Source organism: Pezoporus occidentalis, unplaced genomic scaffold, assembly GCF_034315485.1.
Source record: "Pezoporus occidentalis ecotype Australia unplaced genomic scaffold, CSIRO_AGI_Poc_V1 ctg10, whole genome shotgun sequence".
Lineage (NCBI taxonomy): Eukaryota > Metazoa > Chordata > Aves > Psittaciformes > Psittacidae > Pezoporus > Pezoporus occidentalis.
In genome coordinates this window covers 2,037,687-2,056,615 of record NW_026912779.1, presented here as the reverse complement: position 1 = coordinate 2,056,615, position 18,929 = coordinate 2,037,687, and the positions used below count along the sequence as shown (strand labels likewise).

Sequence of the window (18,929 nt, the reverse complement as noted above, 5' to 3'; positions counted from 1 at the left end):
GCCGGCAGGAAATGGAAATTGATGAAAATCTTGCTCTCCAAGTACTTCACATCCTAATTTAGATCAGGTCCCCGCTGGATTCACTGGAGGGGAGCCAGAAAGAAGAGTGCTGTCATCACACACGTGCTAATGATCCAAAGCCAGTGCCCTGCTGCTGTGGCTCAACGGGGCTTTTTGTCCCTCTGATAGGTTTTAAAAGAAAGAAGGATTCAGAAATGGGGTTGACTCTCATGTTCTGGTGTTTTAAACATAGGACTTGCTATCACTCCTGAGGTGTCTTCATGCTTTTGAATAGAGCAACATCCAAGCAATTTTGCATGTAGCTTTGAGATTACTGTTTCAGAACAGTTTAGAATTGAGATACCTCAAATAATCCTTTAAAATACAGACTTTGTGTGTGTGTGTGTGTGGTGTCATTGACCAGTAGGTACAAGCTTTTGGAGTCAAAGCTAGAATCCACACTTAAGAAGTCTCTCGAAATAAAAGAAGAGAAAATTGCTGCTCTGGAGGCACGTTTAGAAGAGTCAACGAATCTGAACCAGCAGCTCCGTCAGGAACTTAAAACCGTAAGAGAATGGTGATTTCTTTCAATAAGATTAAATTACTCCCATTTCAGTTATTGTTATTTCCACACTCAACCTTGTGTGAGACAACAAAAGGTGGGCACCGTTCAGGTGATGTAAAGCAGGACAAAGGCGTGACTGCATTTTAAGACTGCAGTGGTGCAGGCCCAGTGTTGAAATCACACGAGAAATTGCTGAGTGTATTCATTGGTCACAGAATGTGTCAGGTGGATGAATAATCCGAGGCTGATTTGATTTGGGATGTCAGAAGTAGTCATTTTCAATTACGTGTTCTGATCTGAACATGCCATGAGCAGCCCAAGTGGGCTGGTTCAAAACTGAAATGCAGTCTTGTTTGTTGTAGGACTTTATAGAAGGTGGGGGGATACAGCTGAAAGCACCGAAATAAAATAGAAAATAGAGGTCTTTTTCCTTCAGAAACTCATTAGGGTTAAGCTATCCATATCCATAAATATCTTGTACATCATCTCCCCAGTCATATACAAAGAGCAGATCTACCAACACAGTGATGTAGCACTTTCTGTTCTTTGAAAGACGGTATGCTCATGTAGTCAGTTAGGATGTAGAAAATGGAAAAGGCTGAACCTAATGTAAGTTGTCCTAAATAATTTCAGGTGAAAAAGAACTATGAAGCTCTCAAGCAAAGACAAGAAGAGGAAAGGATGGTTCAAAGTTCTCCTCCGAGAAGTGGGGAAGAAAATCAGTCTGTCAATAAGTGGGAGAAGGAAAACCAGGAAACGACTAGAGAGTTATTGAAAGTTAAAGATAGATTAATTGAAGTGGAGAGGAATGTAAGATGTGTTTTAAATACTACTCTGATTTAGGTATTTATTGTGAGCTGTTCCAGTAATATAAATGAGAGGATTTTTAAGGAAATATGCAATTTATCACCTACTTTATGATCCAAGCAGAATCTGAATTAAATATAGTTTGTGAAGCGGCTGGATTCTGCTGGATTCTGTTCTGGATTCTGCTGTAAAGCACTTGAGCAGCATATAGAAGCAAATGTGGAAACCTGAATTTGCCCTTTTGAATCCACAAGTATCTCTAAATCCCTCTTGTATGATCTTTGTTTAAATGAGTCATGGAGAGTTCTCTACTATTTCTCCATAGGTACAATATTCGTTACCTATTTTTTCAGTCTTAACCTGTAGTGATAATATTGCTGTGCTACTTGGTTCTACAGGATGATTTACACACTGGAACAGAACTGTAAATCTCTGTGAAGTCATGCTGCTTTGTTTGTTTAGAAGAAACAAACTCTAGTTTAAGTGTTAACTTTGGTTCAGTAAACAGCTTTGAACTCTCATTTTCATTATATTTCCTTTAATGTTCTAAGAATGCCACACTGCAGGCAGAGAAGCAAGCACTCAAGACACAATTAAAGCAGCTTGAGACACAGAACAGCAATCTGCAGGCTCAGATTCTTGCACTTCAGAGGCAGACTGTTTCTCTACAGGAGCAAAATACAACTCTACAAACTCAGAATGCCAAACTGCAGGTAATATTTTCCTGGTCTGCTTTCAAAACTAAAATGAATGCAGAGGGTTTTTTTCACATAAAAGCATTTAAAGCTAATGGCAATAAAGGATTTAAAGGGAGATTTTGCTTCTGGTACCGACATGGAAAAGAAAATGATGTGCAAATAATCTGCACTACAAGCAGTCAATATTTTGTTTGCTGATGAATAACAACATCTCTGGAAGTTCATTTTAATCCTTCATGTTTGTCCAATTTAAACTCCTAACTTTATCCTTGGAGTGGAGAAAATTCTCTTATCCAGTCTTCTAAGATATTTTTCTGTTTATATTTCTTTTGTACTTCTAAACTAGGTCAGGGTAATAAGGTGTCCAAAGAGACACATAAAAACTACGCAAGTATGTGAAGATTGAGTTCAGATAATTCAGAGGCAAAGAAATGAGTGACCATGGGCATTACAAAAGTGATTGCCCACAGTCTTGTAGCTCTTAGAGCCAAAATTCAGCTGTCATTCCTCATACTTTCAGAGGGTTATTAGATACATAGCTTGTTTTCCTCTCATAAATGAAATATTCTTGTTAATGGATGTAATGCTTTTTGGAGCTCTGAGAATTAAAACTACTTAGAGAGGGAATGCGAAGTCCACAAATCAGCAGAGATAGTAAACAGTGTCAGGAATGATGGAGGGTGGATGGAAGTCCAGGAGTGAAGGAGTCTTTAAATGAGTAAACAGTAATGAGTAATGCAGTTTGTGGACGTCTCCAGTTATCCTCCTGCCTGTTTCTGGAGAGCAGGATGTGGTTGTACCACAGATGCACTTTCCATCTACCTCACTGAAATCTGGTTAGTGCACTCCCTTTTGTGGCTGGCAAGGCCAGGAATGGAGCAGGACAGTGGTGCACGCACTGTGTCTTGTTCAGTCATTAAAAACTAGTGGATGTGAGCATGGAAAATGCACCATTTTAATCAGATGAGGACGTATCTCTGGAATTCAGAACTCTTTGAGGGTTTTGTAATACCATTTGTCAAAAGAAATATCTACATGGCTCCTTTTTGTCATGAATTGCACACCAGCATGGGCCTTTCCTATTGCATAAACCTGGAGAATGAATTAACTGCAGGTATGGAAAGTGTTAAGGCAGTGAGTTGGGAGAAGGAAGCATTTTTTGCCTTTATTTTAAATCGAGTATTTTTGTGGTGAGCTTCCCCAAGCAATGTAATTTCTGTTGCTGGCAGTGACTGGGTGATGTACACCCAACAGACAGAGAAAGGGAGTTCTTTTCTTCCTCAAATTCAGCTATTTTTGCTCATAGCTTCAGGCATGTTGCAAGACAACTGTCCATCAACTCTGACTCAAAAAGAAAGGTGAAATATGTTCATGAAAATAAAGTGATTTAACTATTAGCTAAATCTGAAGTGCAGACTAAGCTGCTCTATGTGGACTGTGTCAGAACTGTCCTTAGGCAACTGTAATTCTACTGTTCCTTCCAGTTCCTGTAAGGAGCATAGAAGAGAAAAGATGTCTTAAAGGACAACTGGGAATTCTGAGCTACATCAGGCTCGGGCTTCAGTCTGGGAAGTTTCACAGCATACACATGCCATCAGACATTACTTCATTTCCAGTGAAAGGTTCAGCTTTCTCATCTGTAACAAAGAATGCCGCAGTTCCAACAGAAAGGCATTTGTTCCTTAGTAACAGCGTGCACTGGAGTGATAGATTTGGGGTTTTTTCCCTTAATAGATACCCTGAGGGCATTAGAAGCCTCAGTAGTTTGTGTTTTTCATCTCTTGAATAGGAAAGAGAAGGAATCTAGCCTGACACAGGTCAGATGACAAGCATGTTAAGTATCAGCCATTCTTTTAAGATCTCCAATGATTAGTTTAGGTCAAGCTATCCAGAGGCACAGAAAGCTGTTGTTATTGTTTTGGGGTTTTTTATCTATCAGCTGTTGAAGGCTTTAACGTATTAATAGACATTAATACTCTTCTGACATAATCAGTGGAGAAACTGTACACCAGCTCTCACAACATGTACATGGTGACCAAGTGACACTACTGCTGTTGGGAGAGAACCGGGAAAGGCAGTTCCTCAGTAAAACAGAATACAGGTGGTTCCTTCCAGGTGCTGTTGTTTCATTTCCATTACTCTCTATTAAATGAATGCTACTGTTTGAAGTCTCATTGTAAAGAATATGTGAGTACAATAAGAATTTTGTGGGAACAATAGAGATTCTGTACAATAAAGACTAAAAAACCCCAAACTATGCCAATATGAAAGTTCATTTTATTTTAGTCACGTCAGGAAAATGTGTGTCTCATCTAGACAGCACTTGAACAGATATTTGAAGGTAAATAATGATTTGGTATCGTCCCCACCATGTCAGTAACTAGAAGGTTGCTAAGATGCTAAGGATTAAACTCAAGAAATCTCTCAATGGGAGGAGATAGACAAAGATAATCCAGACCATGGAATTCACTTGCAACTCTTGTCAAATGTCTCTGACTGCAGGTTGAAAATTCCACCCTTAACTCTCAAAGCACATCTCTTATGAACCAGAATGCACAGCTGCTCATCCAGCAGTCTGCTTTAGAAACTGAGACCGAATGTGTGCTCAAGGAGCGCGAGGATCTCAAGTCGCTCTATGATTCACTTCTCAAAGACCATGAGAAACTGGAGCAGCTGCACGAGCGCCAGGCTTCCGAGTACGAATCTCTGATTGCCAAGCATGGGAGTCTGAAATCTGCACACAAAAACCTGGAGGTGGAGCATAAGGACTTGGAAGATAGGTAAATACTAATGGGCATAAGTGAAATGAGGGTCTGCAACTCCGGAGGAAAAGCCACTGTATAACTAATATGAATAAAAGTAGTATTAAATGCAACGTTAACATCTTTAAACTTTGAAACTTTTCTCCAAAATTCCATATTTTCTTGTCATTCCGCAAAAAAGTAACTTAAATATTGTTTTTGTTTGCAGGTACAACCAGTTGCTGAAACAGAAGGTGCAGCTGGAAGAGCTGGAGAAGGTACTCAAGGTAGAACAGGACAAGATGCTGCAGCAAAACGAAAAGCATGAAACGGTAGCAGCAGAGTATAAAAAACTCCGTGATGAAAATGAAAGGTAAAGCAGAAGTCACATATGGAGTGGTGCATATGGAATATATTACACATAAAATAATACACATATTCACATACAGAATATGTGTATTGGCAGAGCTCTGAGCACTTGCTAGTACATTCAAAGTGTTGCATCCTCTCACATTTCTTAATACCTGATGCTGCAATTGAGGACATTTACAGTTCACAGCTTACAGCAGCTCCTCTTGTTGGTCTGTGATACAGTCTTTTTAGAAAGACTGAATAGGAAGAAACCAAACTCAAGGCCACAAAATGTAATTATTATATCCCAAGGATACTTAGTTAGAATCATGGAATCATAGAATAGTTTGGTTTGGAAAGGACCTTGAGATCATCCAGTTCCAACCCCCCTGCCATGGACAGGGACACCTCACACTAAACCATCTCACCCAAAGCTTGTCCAACCTGGTCTTGGGCACTGCCAGGGATGGAGCATTCACAACCTCCCTGGGCAACCCATTCCAGTGCCTCACCACCCTCACAGGAAAGAATTTTCTCCTTATATCCAATCTAAACTTCCCCTGTTTCAGTTCTAACCCATTACCCCTTGTCCTGTCACTACAGTCCCTAATGAAGAGTCCCTCCCCAGCATCCCTATAGGCTCCCTTCAGATACTGGAAGCTGCTCTGAGGTCTCCATGCAGCCTTGCACATACTATCTTCAGGAATGGCAGGCCAAGCATGATGCAGCATGGTTGTGAGCTGTAGAGGGAGCAAACCACTCCGCAGGAGTTGCTTAAGGGACAAGATAATTGAGGTTAATACCAATCGGAGTAGAAGCACAGTAGGTGGTGAAGCCCTGCTTGACCCCTGCAACTGAGATACAGCTTGCCATAAGTACTTAGGTTTAAGAGTAGTATTTACACAGCATGATACTTCCCCCCTCAAGCAGAGGCATTAAGGTTTGTTCATCTGGCAAAGAGGCTCACAATTAAATGCCTACTACCTTTGGTGTTGTGTGAGGAGGATTAGTAGGGGCTGGAGGTGGTTTTTAGAAAGGGACATGGCCAGGCCCAGCAGGGACAGAGGGAGCCCAGAACCAATTATGAACATAGAATCATAGAATAGTTAGGGTTGGAAAGGACCTTAAGATCATCAGGTTCCAACCCCCCTGCCATGGGCAGGGACAACTCGTCCAACCTGGCCCTGAACACCCCCAGGGATGGAGCATTCACAGCTTCCCTGGGCAACCCATTCCAGTGCCTCACCACCCTCACAGGAAAGAACTTCCTCCTTATATCCTTATAAAACTTCCCCTGTTTCAGTTTGAACCCGTTACCCCTTGTCCTGTCACTACAGTCCCTAATGAAGAGTCCCTCCCCAGCATCCCTATAGCCCCCTTCAGACACTGGAAGCTGCTCTGAGGTCTCCACGCAGCCTTCTCTTCTCCAGGCTGAACAGCCCCAACTTTCTCAGCCTGTCTCCATACAGGAGCTGCTCCAGTCCCTGATCATCCTCGTGGCCTCCTCTGGACTTGTTCCAACAGTTCCATGTCCTTTTTATGTTGAGGACACCAGAACTGCACACAATGCTCCAGGTGAGGTCTCACAAGAGCAGAGTAGAGGGGCAGGATCACCTCCTTTGACTTGCTGGTCACGCTCCTTTGGATGCAGCCCAGGAGACAGTTGGCATCACTGCCAGAGTTTGGATTGTTCCTATTAATTACTGGTTTGTGTTGGGAAGAAATTCTCACTCGTTTGTAGGATTCCTGTATTTTGAAAAGTGGGATCTTAAAAGCAGCTGTGATGTCTGCATTTAGGAATCCTGCTTTATTTTTAACCATACAGAGAACATACGGAGTGGTTGGCCTAAATCAGAATGCATACCTAGGAAAGTTAGACTGAGATGACTTACCTCCAGTGTGTGAAAGCAACAAACAGTTATATGGGTTCTATGGAGTAGCAGAGAGCTACACCATAGAGAAGTGTCATTACCTGCATGAGTACGCTTCCTTCTATCTGCATATATTCCTTTATGATGTCTTTTAATTCCAGGCTTACTCACACCTACAGTCAGCTCTTGAGGGACAACGAAGTTCTCCAAACAGACCATAAGAATTTGAAAACGCTATTGAACAATTCCAAACTAGAACAAACACGATTAGAAGCTGAGTTTTCCAAACTCAAGGAACAGTACCAGCAACTGGATATTACATCGACAAAGCTAAATAATCAGTGTGAGGTATGTGGGAATTATGCTATTTATCATGACTGGTATCACTGTAATAGTCATAGAAATGTATTTTTAGATTCATAAAAACCTTATGAAGTGCTTGAGAATTAATCACTGGGTTTATAGATAATGAAGTGGGTCTGAAGACATGAATTTGCCTCTTGTGCAGGCAATACAAAAACTGGGGCTCGTGTTAGGTAAACTGATTTAAGTTATTTAAAGCCTCAAAGAGGGTTTTATCAATTGAGTCATGGTATAGTTTTCTGTTTGATTTGAGTCCCTTCATACACCTCAGTTTTCTTGATAATCTGATTCTCTGTGTGTAAATATGCTCACATATATATGCATGTACCATTTCATGTATTTTAACAGCTGCTTAGCCAGCTTAAAGGAAATCTGGAGGAGGAAAACAGACATCTACTAGATCAAATTCAGACATTAATGCTACAGAATAGAACATTACTTGAGCAGAATATGGAAAGCAAGGATCTCTTCCATGTAGAGCAAAGGCAGTACATGTGAGTCTTTAAAACAATGAAATTATTGTCTTTAGGGCAGTTACCGTAATACTTCTTTAAAGCTTCTGTTTCATATAGAAATCAGCATTCTGAAATGTGCTACTTCTGAAATGTTTCTCTTTTTAAAAGTCAAATGTAAATTATATATGAAAAGCAGATAAACTGCAAGCACACTTCTGGTTCTGAAGGCTCAGTGCAACTGTGTTCACTGCTGATGATGCAAATGAGGACTAAATATGTTACGTATTCCTCATTGTGCTGCAGGCGAGGTTTCTGGGCTCATTTGAATTTGAGGGAGAAAGTGCATGACTAAATGATTCTTTTAGAGCACTTTATTATTCTTCAAAAAGGGGGAAAGTTCTGTTGTGTAATAAAAGCAAATGTTTTTTTTTCAAGTTTATATCATAACATTAAACGTAAGACTGTTGGTTTGCTGTATCTTTCCTGAGTTTTCAGTCAGAAACATGTCTTACACAAGAATTCCTCATAAGTGACACCTTTGAGAGAACAGCTATCTAAAGGAATGTGCTACTCACCCGTTATACATGCATTTTTGAGGCATGCATTATCATTGGTTTCTGTTAACAGCGACAAGCTGAATGAATTACGGCGACAGAAGGAGAAATTGGAGGAGAAGATAATGGATCAGTATAAATTCTACGAGCCATCTCCACCAAGAAGGTACTGATGAGCATGATCTAAGCACAGGTCTAAGCCATGGCATGCCTGTTCTGCTCCAGCTGAAAATCAAGATCTCTTTAAACTTCAGGGGAGCAGAATCATGTCTGTGTTAATGCTTACAAAGCAGGAAGAGTCTGGAGGTATGAGTGATGTATCAGTAATGCCATCGATGTGCTGTGTCATTGGTAACAGAAGGGGCAACTGGATCACTCTGAAAATGAGGAAGCTGATAAAGTCCAAGAAGGATGTTAACAGAGAGCGCCTCAAGTCCATGACTCTTACACCCACCCGCTCAGAGTCCAGTGAGGGCTTCCTGCAGCTGCCCCACCAGGACAGTCAGGATAGCTCCTCTGTGGGCTCCAACTCTCTGGAAGATGGGCAGACCTTGGGCACCAAAAAGAGTAGCAGTGAGTACTGCAAACCATTTGTTTTTCTATTAATAATCCTTGGCTAAATGTGTTTCTGATGTGATTAAAAGTTAAGAGGTGCTGGAAAAGGCTCTGTGTTTTGGAGGATTTGTGTTTTGGAGGATTTAAGTCTTTAGGAGTGAAGCCTGAATTCATTTATTAGTGACAGGTTTATACCAACTTCTTGTAAACTCCTTGAGTGTTTGGGCAGGAACTAGTTCTTAGCATATCTTCAGCTCTAAATACTAAAATGCATTTACAGTGCTGGGATAAGCTGAAGCAGGCTCTGTTCCTGGGTCAGGTGAGCAGAATCCTGGGTAGAATGTCCGATGCCACCACTAGAACCCTTTTCTGTTTGTCCCTCTTGTCCCAGCATGAACCTTTCCCCTTGCCTTGGAAGTGCTTTCCAAGCTGTGGCTGTGCCACCATCCTTTAGCTGCCAAATAGATCTGTCTGGAGGCGTTTGTCCAGCATCTCACAAAGCCAGTGATGAAGAACTTTTGAATAGGCAATAGGAAGAGGCCATTTATAGACATAACCTGTTGAGAAGCCTAAAGGCTGGAGTTAAGGGCTGAGGGAGACTGAGGAGGGTTACAGAGGGGGGGGATAGATCCAGTATGCCAGACACAATTTGCTCTCCTTTCAAGAGCCCAACAGCTGTCACGTTAGGATGCCCGTTGTAAAAGGCCACATTCTGTGCAGTGTGTCCATTTATTATCTATATTTGTTGTAATCCACTCGTGGCATGAATCATGAACTGCCCAATTTCTCCCAACTTGAGCGATAATACTGCAGCCCCCTTATCAGGTTGCAGTGATTCCCTTTAATAGTTACGCACCAAAAGCATTTTGGCTGTGCATGTAAAAGCATCAGGCTGCGCGTGTGTTAACAGTCACTTTTGCAATGCTTTTGTAAATGTGATGTCTTGGGTTTCAGAAGACAGCAGATTGGTATCCTGGCTTCTGTGCCAGCTCTGAATTTGCTGTGTTAGAAATGATTGGTGCCATGATGATGCATTTTTTTCTTCTGTACTTCTTGCAGAAGCTTAGTCAAAGCTAAAACCCACTATGTCAGGGGAGCTAAAAATCCAATTTGTGAGTACCTTTTAGTAACTGAAGACAATAGTAAGTTTGAGGTTACATTTTACCACTTTCTTGCTAACTTGGCTCTTTTCAGTGAGGGTCTGTTAAGGTTCCAAACAGGTACTTTTGAACTGAAATGAGTAACTGTTGCTTTTACATCTCAACTGAAGTCTTGTGGAACTCGGGAGCGGCTGAAGCTACAGTGGATGTGTTTGCAAGTGTGTTAGTTTGAATCCAGAGTGTGCATGCTTTGGTTCAGACCATCCACATCCGTGTCAGTGATTTCATGTTCTGGAAGGGCTCTTGTGTGTGACAGTTTTCTCTGCATGATACTTGGGACCTTGTAGTGTGCAGTTACCTCCTGGTGGAGCCACGGTTGAAGTTACCATGGCTGATCCTCAGAGAGGTTTGAAGTTCTTCAGACCTCATTAATTTCTGCTCCATGGACTTTGTTCATGTTCCCCTTCATCCCAGTGTATTTCTCCATACACTGGAAGGGCTGATCTAGTCCCGGATCCTAACCTCCCTCCATTACACATCACCATGGAAACCAGTTTTTGATAGAATTTGGAGGACTGATGTGCCAATTCAGTGCTGACAGTTTGCATCTCACGAAGCAGGGGAGTATCTTGGTGTGAGGTACCAGTAACGGTGCACATTTTGCACTCTGTTTCTCCTGCTTTAAGAACAACTGTAAATCCCAAATACCAGCACACTGTGGCTTTCTTTTCTCTAAGAAGTGGCTTGGCAGTAGCAGCTTCCACTGAAAGAAGCTACAAGAAAGAGAAAACCTCTTAAGATGCTGCCTGTCCACGCATGTGCTCAGGTGTTGTAGCTTTCCACACTGGTTGAAGGTAGTTTTGGGTATGGGAAGAGACAGGTTCTATTGCACCCTGATCCCCTGTGTCTGGGAATGGAGGTGGTTCCAAGGGAAGCAGCTAACATTCCCCATGTGGCAGTCACTGGCACACATCATGGTGTTCTCCAAAGCCAGAGGACAGAGTAGCTGACGTGAAGTGAGCTGTGTAGGTTTCCTACCTCATATCCCCTGTCACAGAAAGCAGGAGGAGATCCTGACTCCAAACTGAACTATCCTGCACTAGCACTGCTGGTAGATGGGTTCTCTGGGTGAGATCTGTGGATTTTCTGCTTTGGAAGCTGGTGATGGAGGCTGCTTTCCTGCTGCAGGACACTTTCTGATGCAGGTGTTTTTCAAGAGACCTTGAAACACTCATCTTACAGAGACAGGTGATCTAGGAGCAGCAATCAGGTTACCCTGTTCTGCAGAGACCACAGCGCCTGAGGTCTCAGAGTGCTCAAAGTCCTTTTGGGTCTTGAGGTGGTCTGGAAAGGAGGGGAGGACACATTGTGTCATAGTGGTAGTATGACTGTGCTGCATAGAAGTAGTATATTGGGCTCCATTTTGTGCTACCAAAGCATTCAGAAGATGCCTGCCTAGCATTTCCTTGTGGCAGGAACAAAGTGATTGGAGGATTTGAATACCGTCCATACAGAATTCCCCAGAGTATTTCTGGCAAGGGGTAGGAAGATTGCCAAGCAGGAGGTTTCCTGATCAGTGGAGGAATTCCGCAGTACTCATCAGTCATTCTGAGCTCAGGAAGCAAGAACATGTTCATAGAATGCTGAAAAGAGAAAGAAAAGCTGATGAACTGGAGGTTTTTGAGTAGCTGCTGACTATGACAGATGCAGTCTTTCTGCCTTCCTGGCTTTAAAGCCTGGTGGAATAAAGGTGTAAAGAGCTCAAGTTGCCTAAGGTAGACTGTGGTGCCTGTTTGCTCCTGCTGTAGCTTGGCCAGTCCAGTGGTTCTGTGCAGGATGCTTCTTCAGTTGTATTCTATGCAGAATTCCCTTAGGTAACTGCTCCACTCCAGGAGGTTGCATTTTGCCAAGGGGCAGGTCTTGATGGATGGTTTCCAGGACAGCCATAGTTGCAGTGGAGTTTTCTCTTTGGTGCAGTTGCTCAGAGCCATAAATCAACCCTCTGGGAGGTTTCTGTGTTAATGAACAAGAACCACAGGTGACTTCAGCGAGTCTTGAACATCCTCTGTGTGCTTTTAGTAAGGTTTGGGTGGTCGTTTTTAATGAAGAGGGATCAGATATCTATAAAGCATTATAGAGTGATGGGGGGGGGGGTGTCTATAAAGGGTTAGAAGGCACAAAGAATCATGTTTCACCATGATGGCATAAAGTAGAGCAGGGTTGCCTCTTTGGTTTGATGGGATTAATGCTAAACCTCATTATTTACCTGTTAGAAGCCTAGTCTGATGCTGTGCCTCATGCTCCTTTGGCAGGGTTCTATATACTGTTAGATACCCGACACGCATCTCCTTTGTGGGAGGTTCAGCAGTACCTCTGCTGTTTATGAACCAGGCAGCATCCATGTTTGTGTTGGTTTTGGCTTATTTCCTCAGGGTCTACAAGAGCAGGAAAGCTTTATTGGTCTCATAAAACCCAAACCAAAATAACTGCTTATTTTGGAGTACATACAACTACATGTACATGATAAAATATATTTGTATAGATTATATATACCCAAATACTGTATACTTCTGTAGTGGATAATTCACTAAGTGCAAACACAGAATAATAGGGACATTGGAACTATGGATCCCTCTCCAGTATAGATGGAGAGGGAGATGTCCTTCTCTTTCAGGGTGGTTTGTGTGCACTTACACACGCATATGTACATATATAATGCTCTAAAAACCAAACTGCTACATAACAAGCTGCTGGTAATGCAGAAACCCAGTGTAAATGACAAAGTATGTGTCCCAAGAGTGACTTGAGGGAGATGAAGTGAGCAGATCTTGGGCTGATAGACTGGGCTTTCAGACCTGTGTAAAGGATGCTGGTCGGTAATTCCATGATGGATTTCCTTATGGATCTTTCCATGCCAGTCATTTGCATGTGGCTCCTGTGTGCTTGGCAGCTGGCTGACACCTCTATCTGGTGATTGAAAAAGCAAGTGTTACTAGTGCAGAAGAGCTGAATCTAAGCACTAGATTCACTTGGACTTCCCCCTCCTCTATCTTGCAATACTATTTGTAATTTTAACTCTCTTTTCTGGTATTTTATATATATTGAATAGATCCCAGTTTTCTCTTAGCCCTCCCAAAATGTTACAGTAACACTCACATTTGGATTTAATTCTTCTATTTTTCTCTAAATCTCCTATTTCAGCTAAAAGATTTGGTCAATCCCATTCCAGCCCATAAACCTTGACTTTCCTTTTCCTGTTAGAGATTTGAAGTGGATTACTACAATCACTGCACACAAGCAGTAGATTGAACATCAGGTCCATGTCATATTCCAACAAGACAGTAGATAACCAAAGTCATCAGTTAGCACACAAATGTAGCACATGAAGCCTGATAATGGACTGGGTCCTATTAGAGATGCAGGGCAAGGCATTACAGGAGTGCTTAATCTCAAACAGTAATGGTGTGGGCAGATTTTAAAGCAGAATTTGGACTTAGTTGCTTTCATTTTAAGCTTTTTTTGCTTCACATTTTCTTTATGTTCAAGAAATGTTATTTTTCACAGTAAAAGCTAGATAATCCTTAATTTCTGTAAGTCTGCAAAGTTACCTTTATGTTTTCCAAGAGCTTGGCACTTAACTTTCAAACTGTGTTACATCTTCACCATTATCCTCAGTGCATTTCTGAGGTTGTTAAGGTTTTCCTAGTGTAGCTTTCATGTTTCAGTGTAGCTTTCATGTGTCATTGTCACGCAGAAGCATGAGAACGATAGCGTGTAGCGTAGCTTAAACTCAGACATTCATTTCTGTCCTTAGTTTCAACATTTAACTTCCATCTGTTCTTCTCCCCTTTTTTCTTTCATTTCCCTGTTTCCGTTTTTCCTCATGCTATGACATTAAAGTGGTTGCACTGAAAAGACTGCCCTTTTTGAGGAACAGACCGAAGGAAAAAGACAAAATGAAGGCCTTCTACCGTCGCTCCATGTGTAAGACTTTCTGACAGTTCAGCTTCTTCTCAATGGCTACACTGGCTTCCATTACTAATTTTTCACTAACCTCTCCCTGGACTGCGCTGTATTTTACCTCCTCTTTTGCAATGTGCAAGTCCTGCTACAATACAAGGAGCTGGAGCTTTTCCCTTTTTTTTTAAACCTTGGCACTGAATACTTTATATATGTGAACACACACACACGCCCCCATACTATACCCACACTATACACACACATGCACATACATATATATATTCAGTGCATTGTGACTGCATATATTTGTATACATAGTTGTCTATATACGCATGTCTCTATGTGTATATAAGCTGACAGTGCACTGTGTTAAACTAAGTAGCTGCAAATCACACGTTTCATAAGCCTTTTGTTAAGCAATCACTGTAATCTTTTGTTTAAAGAAAGGGTAGAAGATAGTGCGAGGCTCTGTGGTGGTCTGTCACTCTTCAACCATCCATCAGTTGTTGTTGTTGTTGCCAAAGTGTTTGTATTGAGTGGATTTATTTGGGTTCCCAATGAGGGGTGGACAATTTTCCCTAGTTATAGTGCAGCGAAGGGGAATATCATCAGATGTCATCTTTTCCAGACCCTTTTATTTGTTGTGATGTGAAATCCAGTATCCCTGCAGTAACCTGCACTGTACAAGGATCCCGTATCACTGTTGACATCATGTTGTATTACACCTTTGCCCATTTTATCCTTCTCCATTCCATTTTCTCATTGCAAACAGTGAATCAAAGCTTCTAACACGCATACTGCAGCGCAAGCATGGCAATTATATGTAATAAAAGCAGTTTTAAGACCCATACTGAGCTGAAAGGAGTCGCTTGCCTTACCCCACTCCTCACTCATTGAGCTGATTGCATGTCATAACACGGATGATCTTGTGCTTGTATCTTCCAGTATTCAATGTGCTTTAATGCTTAGAAAACTGTCCAGCGTTTTGCAGTACAAAATAAGACCAGAAGCGAATACATTGACCACGCTGATCATTTGCTTTCATTTGCATCCCAGCCATGAATGACCTGGTGCAGTCCATGGTCCTAGCAGGAGGACAATGGACAGGTAGTTCTGAGCATCTGGAGGGTCCTGATGATATATCTGCGGGTAAAAGGAGGAAGGAGTTGGGAGCTATGGCCTTCTCTACTACAGCTATCAACTTTGCAGCTGTCAACTCTTCTGCAGGCTTCAGATCCAAGCAGTTGCTAAATAATAAAGGTATAGGTAGAAGCTTTTTGCACCGTGACGTGACTGTGTGTAACAGCAATTTCGTGTCCATACTGGGTTTACTTCTATTTTAAGTTACTCCACAGAAAGCAACTTCAGTAAATTGAGTTGCAGTGCCAAGATGTGGCATAGGTTTAATAACTGTAGTTATATAAAGTGTTGGTGGGGTTTTCCTACAGCGTGTTACCTAAGTAAAACTGGATTGGTTTGAAAAATGCCTCAGTATGTTTTACATATTTCAATAATCATTTCATTTTACATCTTCTTTTATGTCTCTGTGTATAGATACCACATCCTATGAAGATGTAAGTCCACAAGGTATTAGTGATGATTCTAGTACAGGATCGAGAGTTCATGGTAAGAGGTGAACTTTAACTCACTGAATTAAGGATACATTATGTATGTGAATGTTAACCAACTTTGCAAGGAAGAGTGAATGGCATGGTTAGAAGTGAGCATGCTTTCTGTGATTTGCCTCTCTTGAATGTGTAGTCTCATTTCTTCAGATTGTTCTTTTCTTTCTTAACTACTACATCAGATATTCTGTAGATATTCTATCTCGTAGAAAGTATCTATGCAGTGCATCTGAACAGGATCAAAACATTTTCCCTTTAAGAATTCATTTGGAGTTAATAGTAAAAGCAAAGAAGTTATGATTTCCATCCTAAAAGCCGTTTTAAACGCAAATCTGAATCTGGCCCGATTATTCAAACGTTTCTCCTTCAGTGAAACCTAAATTTGCCATGTATTTCATACAGCCGTTTCCTTCAAGCCACGCTTGAAATGAAAGCTGCGATAGAGTATGTAGCAGTGAAGCTTTACTACTGAAAATGAGCAGGAGCACAGACCTTTCTGGGGACAGTAACAGCGCGTTTCCTTGTGTTGCATAGGAGTGCAGGCCGTTATCTGTGCAGATGCTCTTGCTCCTCCTGTCGGTGGCATTTCAACTCTGTGCAAGGTTCCTTGTCAAATCTGTTGTAAGTGACCTGCTCACCAGCCGCTTGCTGCACGCCCTTCACCTGCAGACCCTGGTTTCCCACTAACCAGCCTGGTTCAACTCTAAACATGCACTCTGTTTCTCTATTTCTCTTTTCCTCTCCCTTGTACCTTTACTATTCCTGTAGTGCCCTTTCCTAAAGTGTCCTCTTGGGCTGCCTGGAAATCCCTTCGCTTTCTGATGTGTAAGAAACCACTTTGTTGGCAATGGGCATGCTCAGCCTGTGCAGTAGTGCATGATCCTGCCTCTGAGCATTCTGTGAGCAGAATGTGGAGGTGCCGTGCCGCCCGCTAAAACTTGGTTCCTCATCGTGTCTCCTCATTTCCCATTTAGCTTCCAGACCAGCCAGCCTTGATAGTGGCAGAACATCCACTAGCAATAGCAATAACAATGCTTCACTCCATGAAGTCAAAGGTATGCTGTAGGTGAATTCACATACGTGCTTCATGTCCATTGTTTTCTCTGTAAGATCATCTATTATAGGTTAACATAAGTAAAAAATAAAAGAATTCACACTAAGCACCACAGATTGATTTTGTTTAGGTGTTTTATAGCCTTTATTCCTCAAATTAGGAAAGGATACTTAATATAACTCACGTTTTTTGTAAATATTAAAGGGGTGATATTAGTGCATAAGTTACAAACCATTGTAAACCAAACCTAACCCAAGGAAGAAGGTTACAAGATAAGAACTCCCCCAAATTCCTTTAAAATGGCTCATTTGGAAGCAAGGAATTGCCCCATTATGTTTTTTTTTAATCCTAGCATCCTGCTACTGTAAAGCTTTGTGTATAACACACAAACTGGACAAAACAGCGGCTGAAATACCAGCCTGTCGTCATCTGTGTTTGTTTCTAAAGGATGGATAACATCCCTGGATTTACAAATTTCATAGATCACGAGTCCTGAGACAATTTTGGTTATAATGGGAATAATAATCTCTAGCTGGAGACCATTGGACGTACTAGACTAGAATGCTGCCAACTCAAGACTTCGTTTAATACTGGTGGTTTGCATTTATTAAACAGTATCAGATTGGAAGCTCAGAGGTGAAGGCCAGCTTGAGATTTGGATTAGTTTTATTAGCTTCCTGGTTTTATTAGTTTAATTTGTGTCTGTTCCATGAGTCTTTGGGGTTCTCCTCGCCCTGTTTTCTGTACAGCATTGGAAAGCTTGTACTCCAAAGTTAATTTCACTCCTTGGGAGTAACACGGCATAGGAAATACTTGATGATTCATCAGTATTTTTGAAGCAATTCACAATTACTGAGCAATAAAAAGAATTGGTGCTGTGGAATTCATCTTGCATTGAATGCCGTGTGCTTCCTTTAGGCCACAGTTGTCAGAAACTAGAAGTAACAGCAGAAGCTGTGGGAGAAGCAGCATTCCTAAATTGTCCTCATTGAAGAACTGTGTTTAAGAAAACATTTTCTGTCCATTCCATGCTTTGTATTTCATTTAATGTAAAACTCATTACTGATACAGTAGAGCATGTGCCTCACAGCGATGCTGAATAAGAAGGGGGCTCCTCTTTAGCCCCCTGGAATATGATGTTACATAGGTGGAGGCCCAGATTATAAATGAGAGGTTGGGGTTGTATTCAGAAACCCCGATGATGTTTAAAGGGCTGTAAGAGGTAAGTCAGGGGAGTGCAGTTGTGTTAATCTGCTTGGTTTGAGTAAGAAAGGACAACTGGCTTTAGTATTTTAAGCTGGATTTAGTATTTTAAGTGGAGTTTGTTAACTGAATGTGATACTGTTCCAGATGTGAGTTTGGTTGTACTGTTCAACAGCTCCCATATATTCCTATGGAATCACTGAATGCCGTTTGCCCCAAAGCAGGTGCAATTCACACTCAGAGCAGGCCCCAGAGCCACAGCAGCGGGGAGTTCAGCCTGCTGCACGAGCACGAAGCGTGGTCCAGCAGCAGCAGCAGCCCCATTCAGTACCTGAGGGGTCACACGAGGTCTAGTCCTGTGCTGCAGCAGAGAACGCCCGAGATGCTGGATGCTCGTGGCAGGCACCTCAGGACGGGTTCCCCTGGCAGTGAAGTCGTGACCCTGCAGCAGTTTCTGGAAGAGAGCAACAAGAGTTCCTCCAGCGAGGTTAGTTTAATGGAGTGAGTAGAGTGGCTGTAAACTGTGTGGAGTTACTGACTGCGTCTACATCTACATTAAGGGGTGGTGTGGACTGCATCCCGATAAACTGCACTCACTGTATTGCACACAAAATCAGTTGGGGTTTTGCAGCTTTACTCTTTCTGGGTTACTGAATCAGGGAGGAAAAGTCCATCTCTGTTGCACAAAACTGAGACCTGGTACACTCACCAGAGCTCAGGTGAAGGCCATACACTCAGAGTAGCTTTACTTCCCGTTCACCTCTTGTCCGCAGTAAGTGGATGATGCTTTACCTCATTCCCTGAGGGGAGAGGCTCTTGTCTGCTTCAGATTCATCTTTTAACTAGGCAGAAAAATAAAGAGCTTGGAGCTCATTGAAATCTGAGAGGAATAAGGCAAAGAGAATGTTTCTTTCAATTGGTGGCAGTTTGTTAGAAGCCCAAAGTCCCTTAGTATTCCAATTGCTTCTTCACCAGTTCTTGAGTAGTAGAGGTGTCCAAAAGCCAGAAGAGCTGTAGGATAAAGCAG

General features: G+C 41.9%; 1 protein-coding gene across 16 annotated transcripts in view; it reads left to right on the top strand.

The window, feature by feature from the left end:
* Positions 1–18,929, top strand: part of CCDC88A (coiled-coil domain containing 88A) — an 81,981-nt gene that overhangs the window by 55,858 nt on the left and 7,194 nt on the right. For 3 of the 16 annotated variants that reach the window (XM_062609259.1, XM_062609152.1, XM_062609225.1), the window contains 15 exons: positions 425–566; positions 1,199–1,375; positions 1,924–2,085; positions 4,573–4,850; positions 5,041–5,184; positions 7,195–7,381; positions 7,745–7,890; positions 8,479–8,571; positions 8,764–8,978; positions 13,961–14,044; positions 15,077–15,280; positions 15,575–15,646; positions 16,180–16,266; positions 16,620–16,700; positions 18,124–18,389. In XM_062609259.1, the coding sequence (XP_062465243.1) occupies positions 425–566; positions 1,199–1,375; positions 1,924–2,085; positions 4,573–4,850; positions 5,041–5,184; positions 7,195–7,381; positions 7,745–7,890; positions 8,479–8,571; positions 8,764–8,978; positions 13,961–14,044; positions 15,077–15,280; positions 15,575–15,646; positions 16,180–16,266; positions 16,620–16,700; positions 18,124–18,389 (2,338 nt within the window). The remainder of the gene's footprint in view (positions 1–424; positions 567–1,198; positions 1,376–1,923; positions 2,086–4,572; positions 4,851–5,040; positions 5,185–7,194; positions 7,382–7,744; positions 7,891–8,478; positions 8,572–8,763; positions 8,979–13,960; positions 14,045–15,076; positions 15,281–15,574; positions 15,647–16,179; positions 16,267–16,619; positions 16,701–18,123; positions 18,390–18,929) is intronic. The other 13 variants (XM_062609278.1, XM_062609198.1, XM_062609269.1 and 10 more) reach the window with 11 other exon arrangements.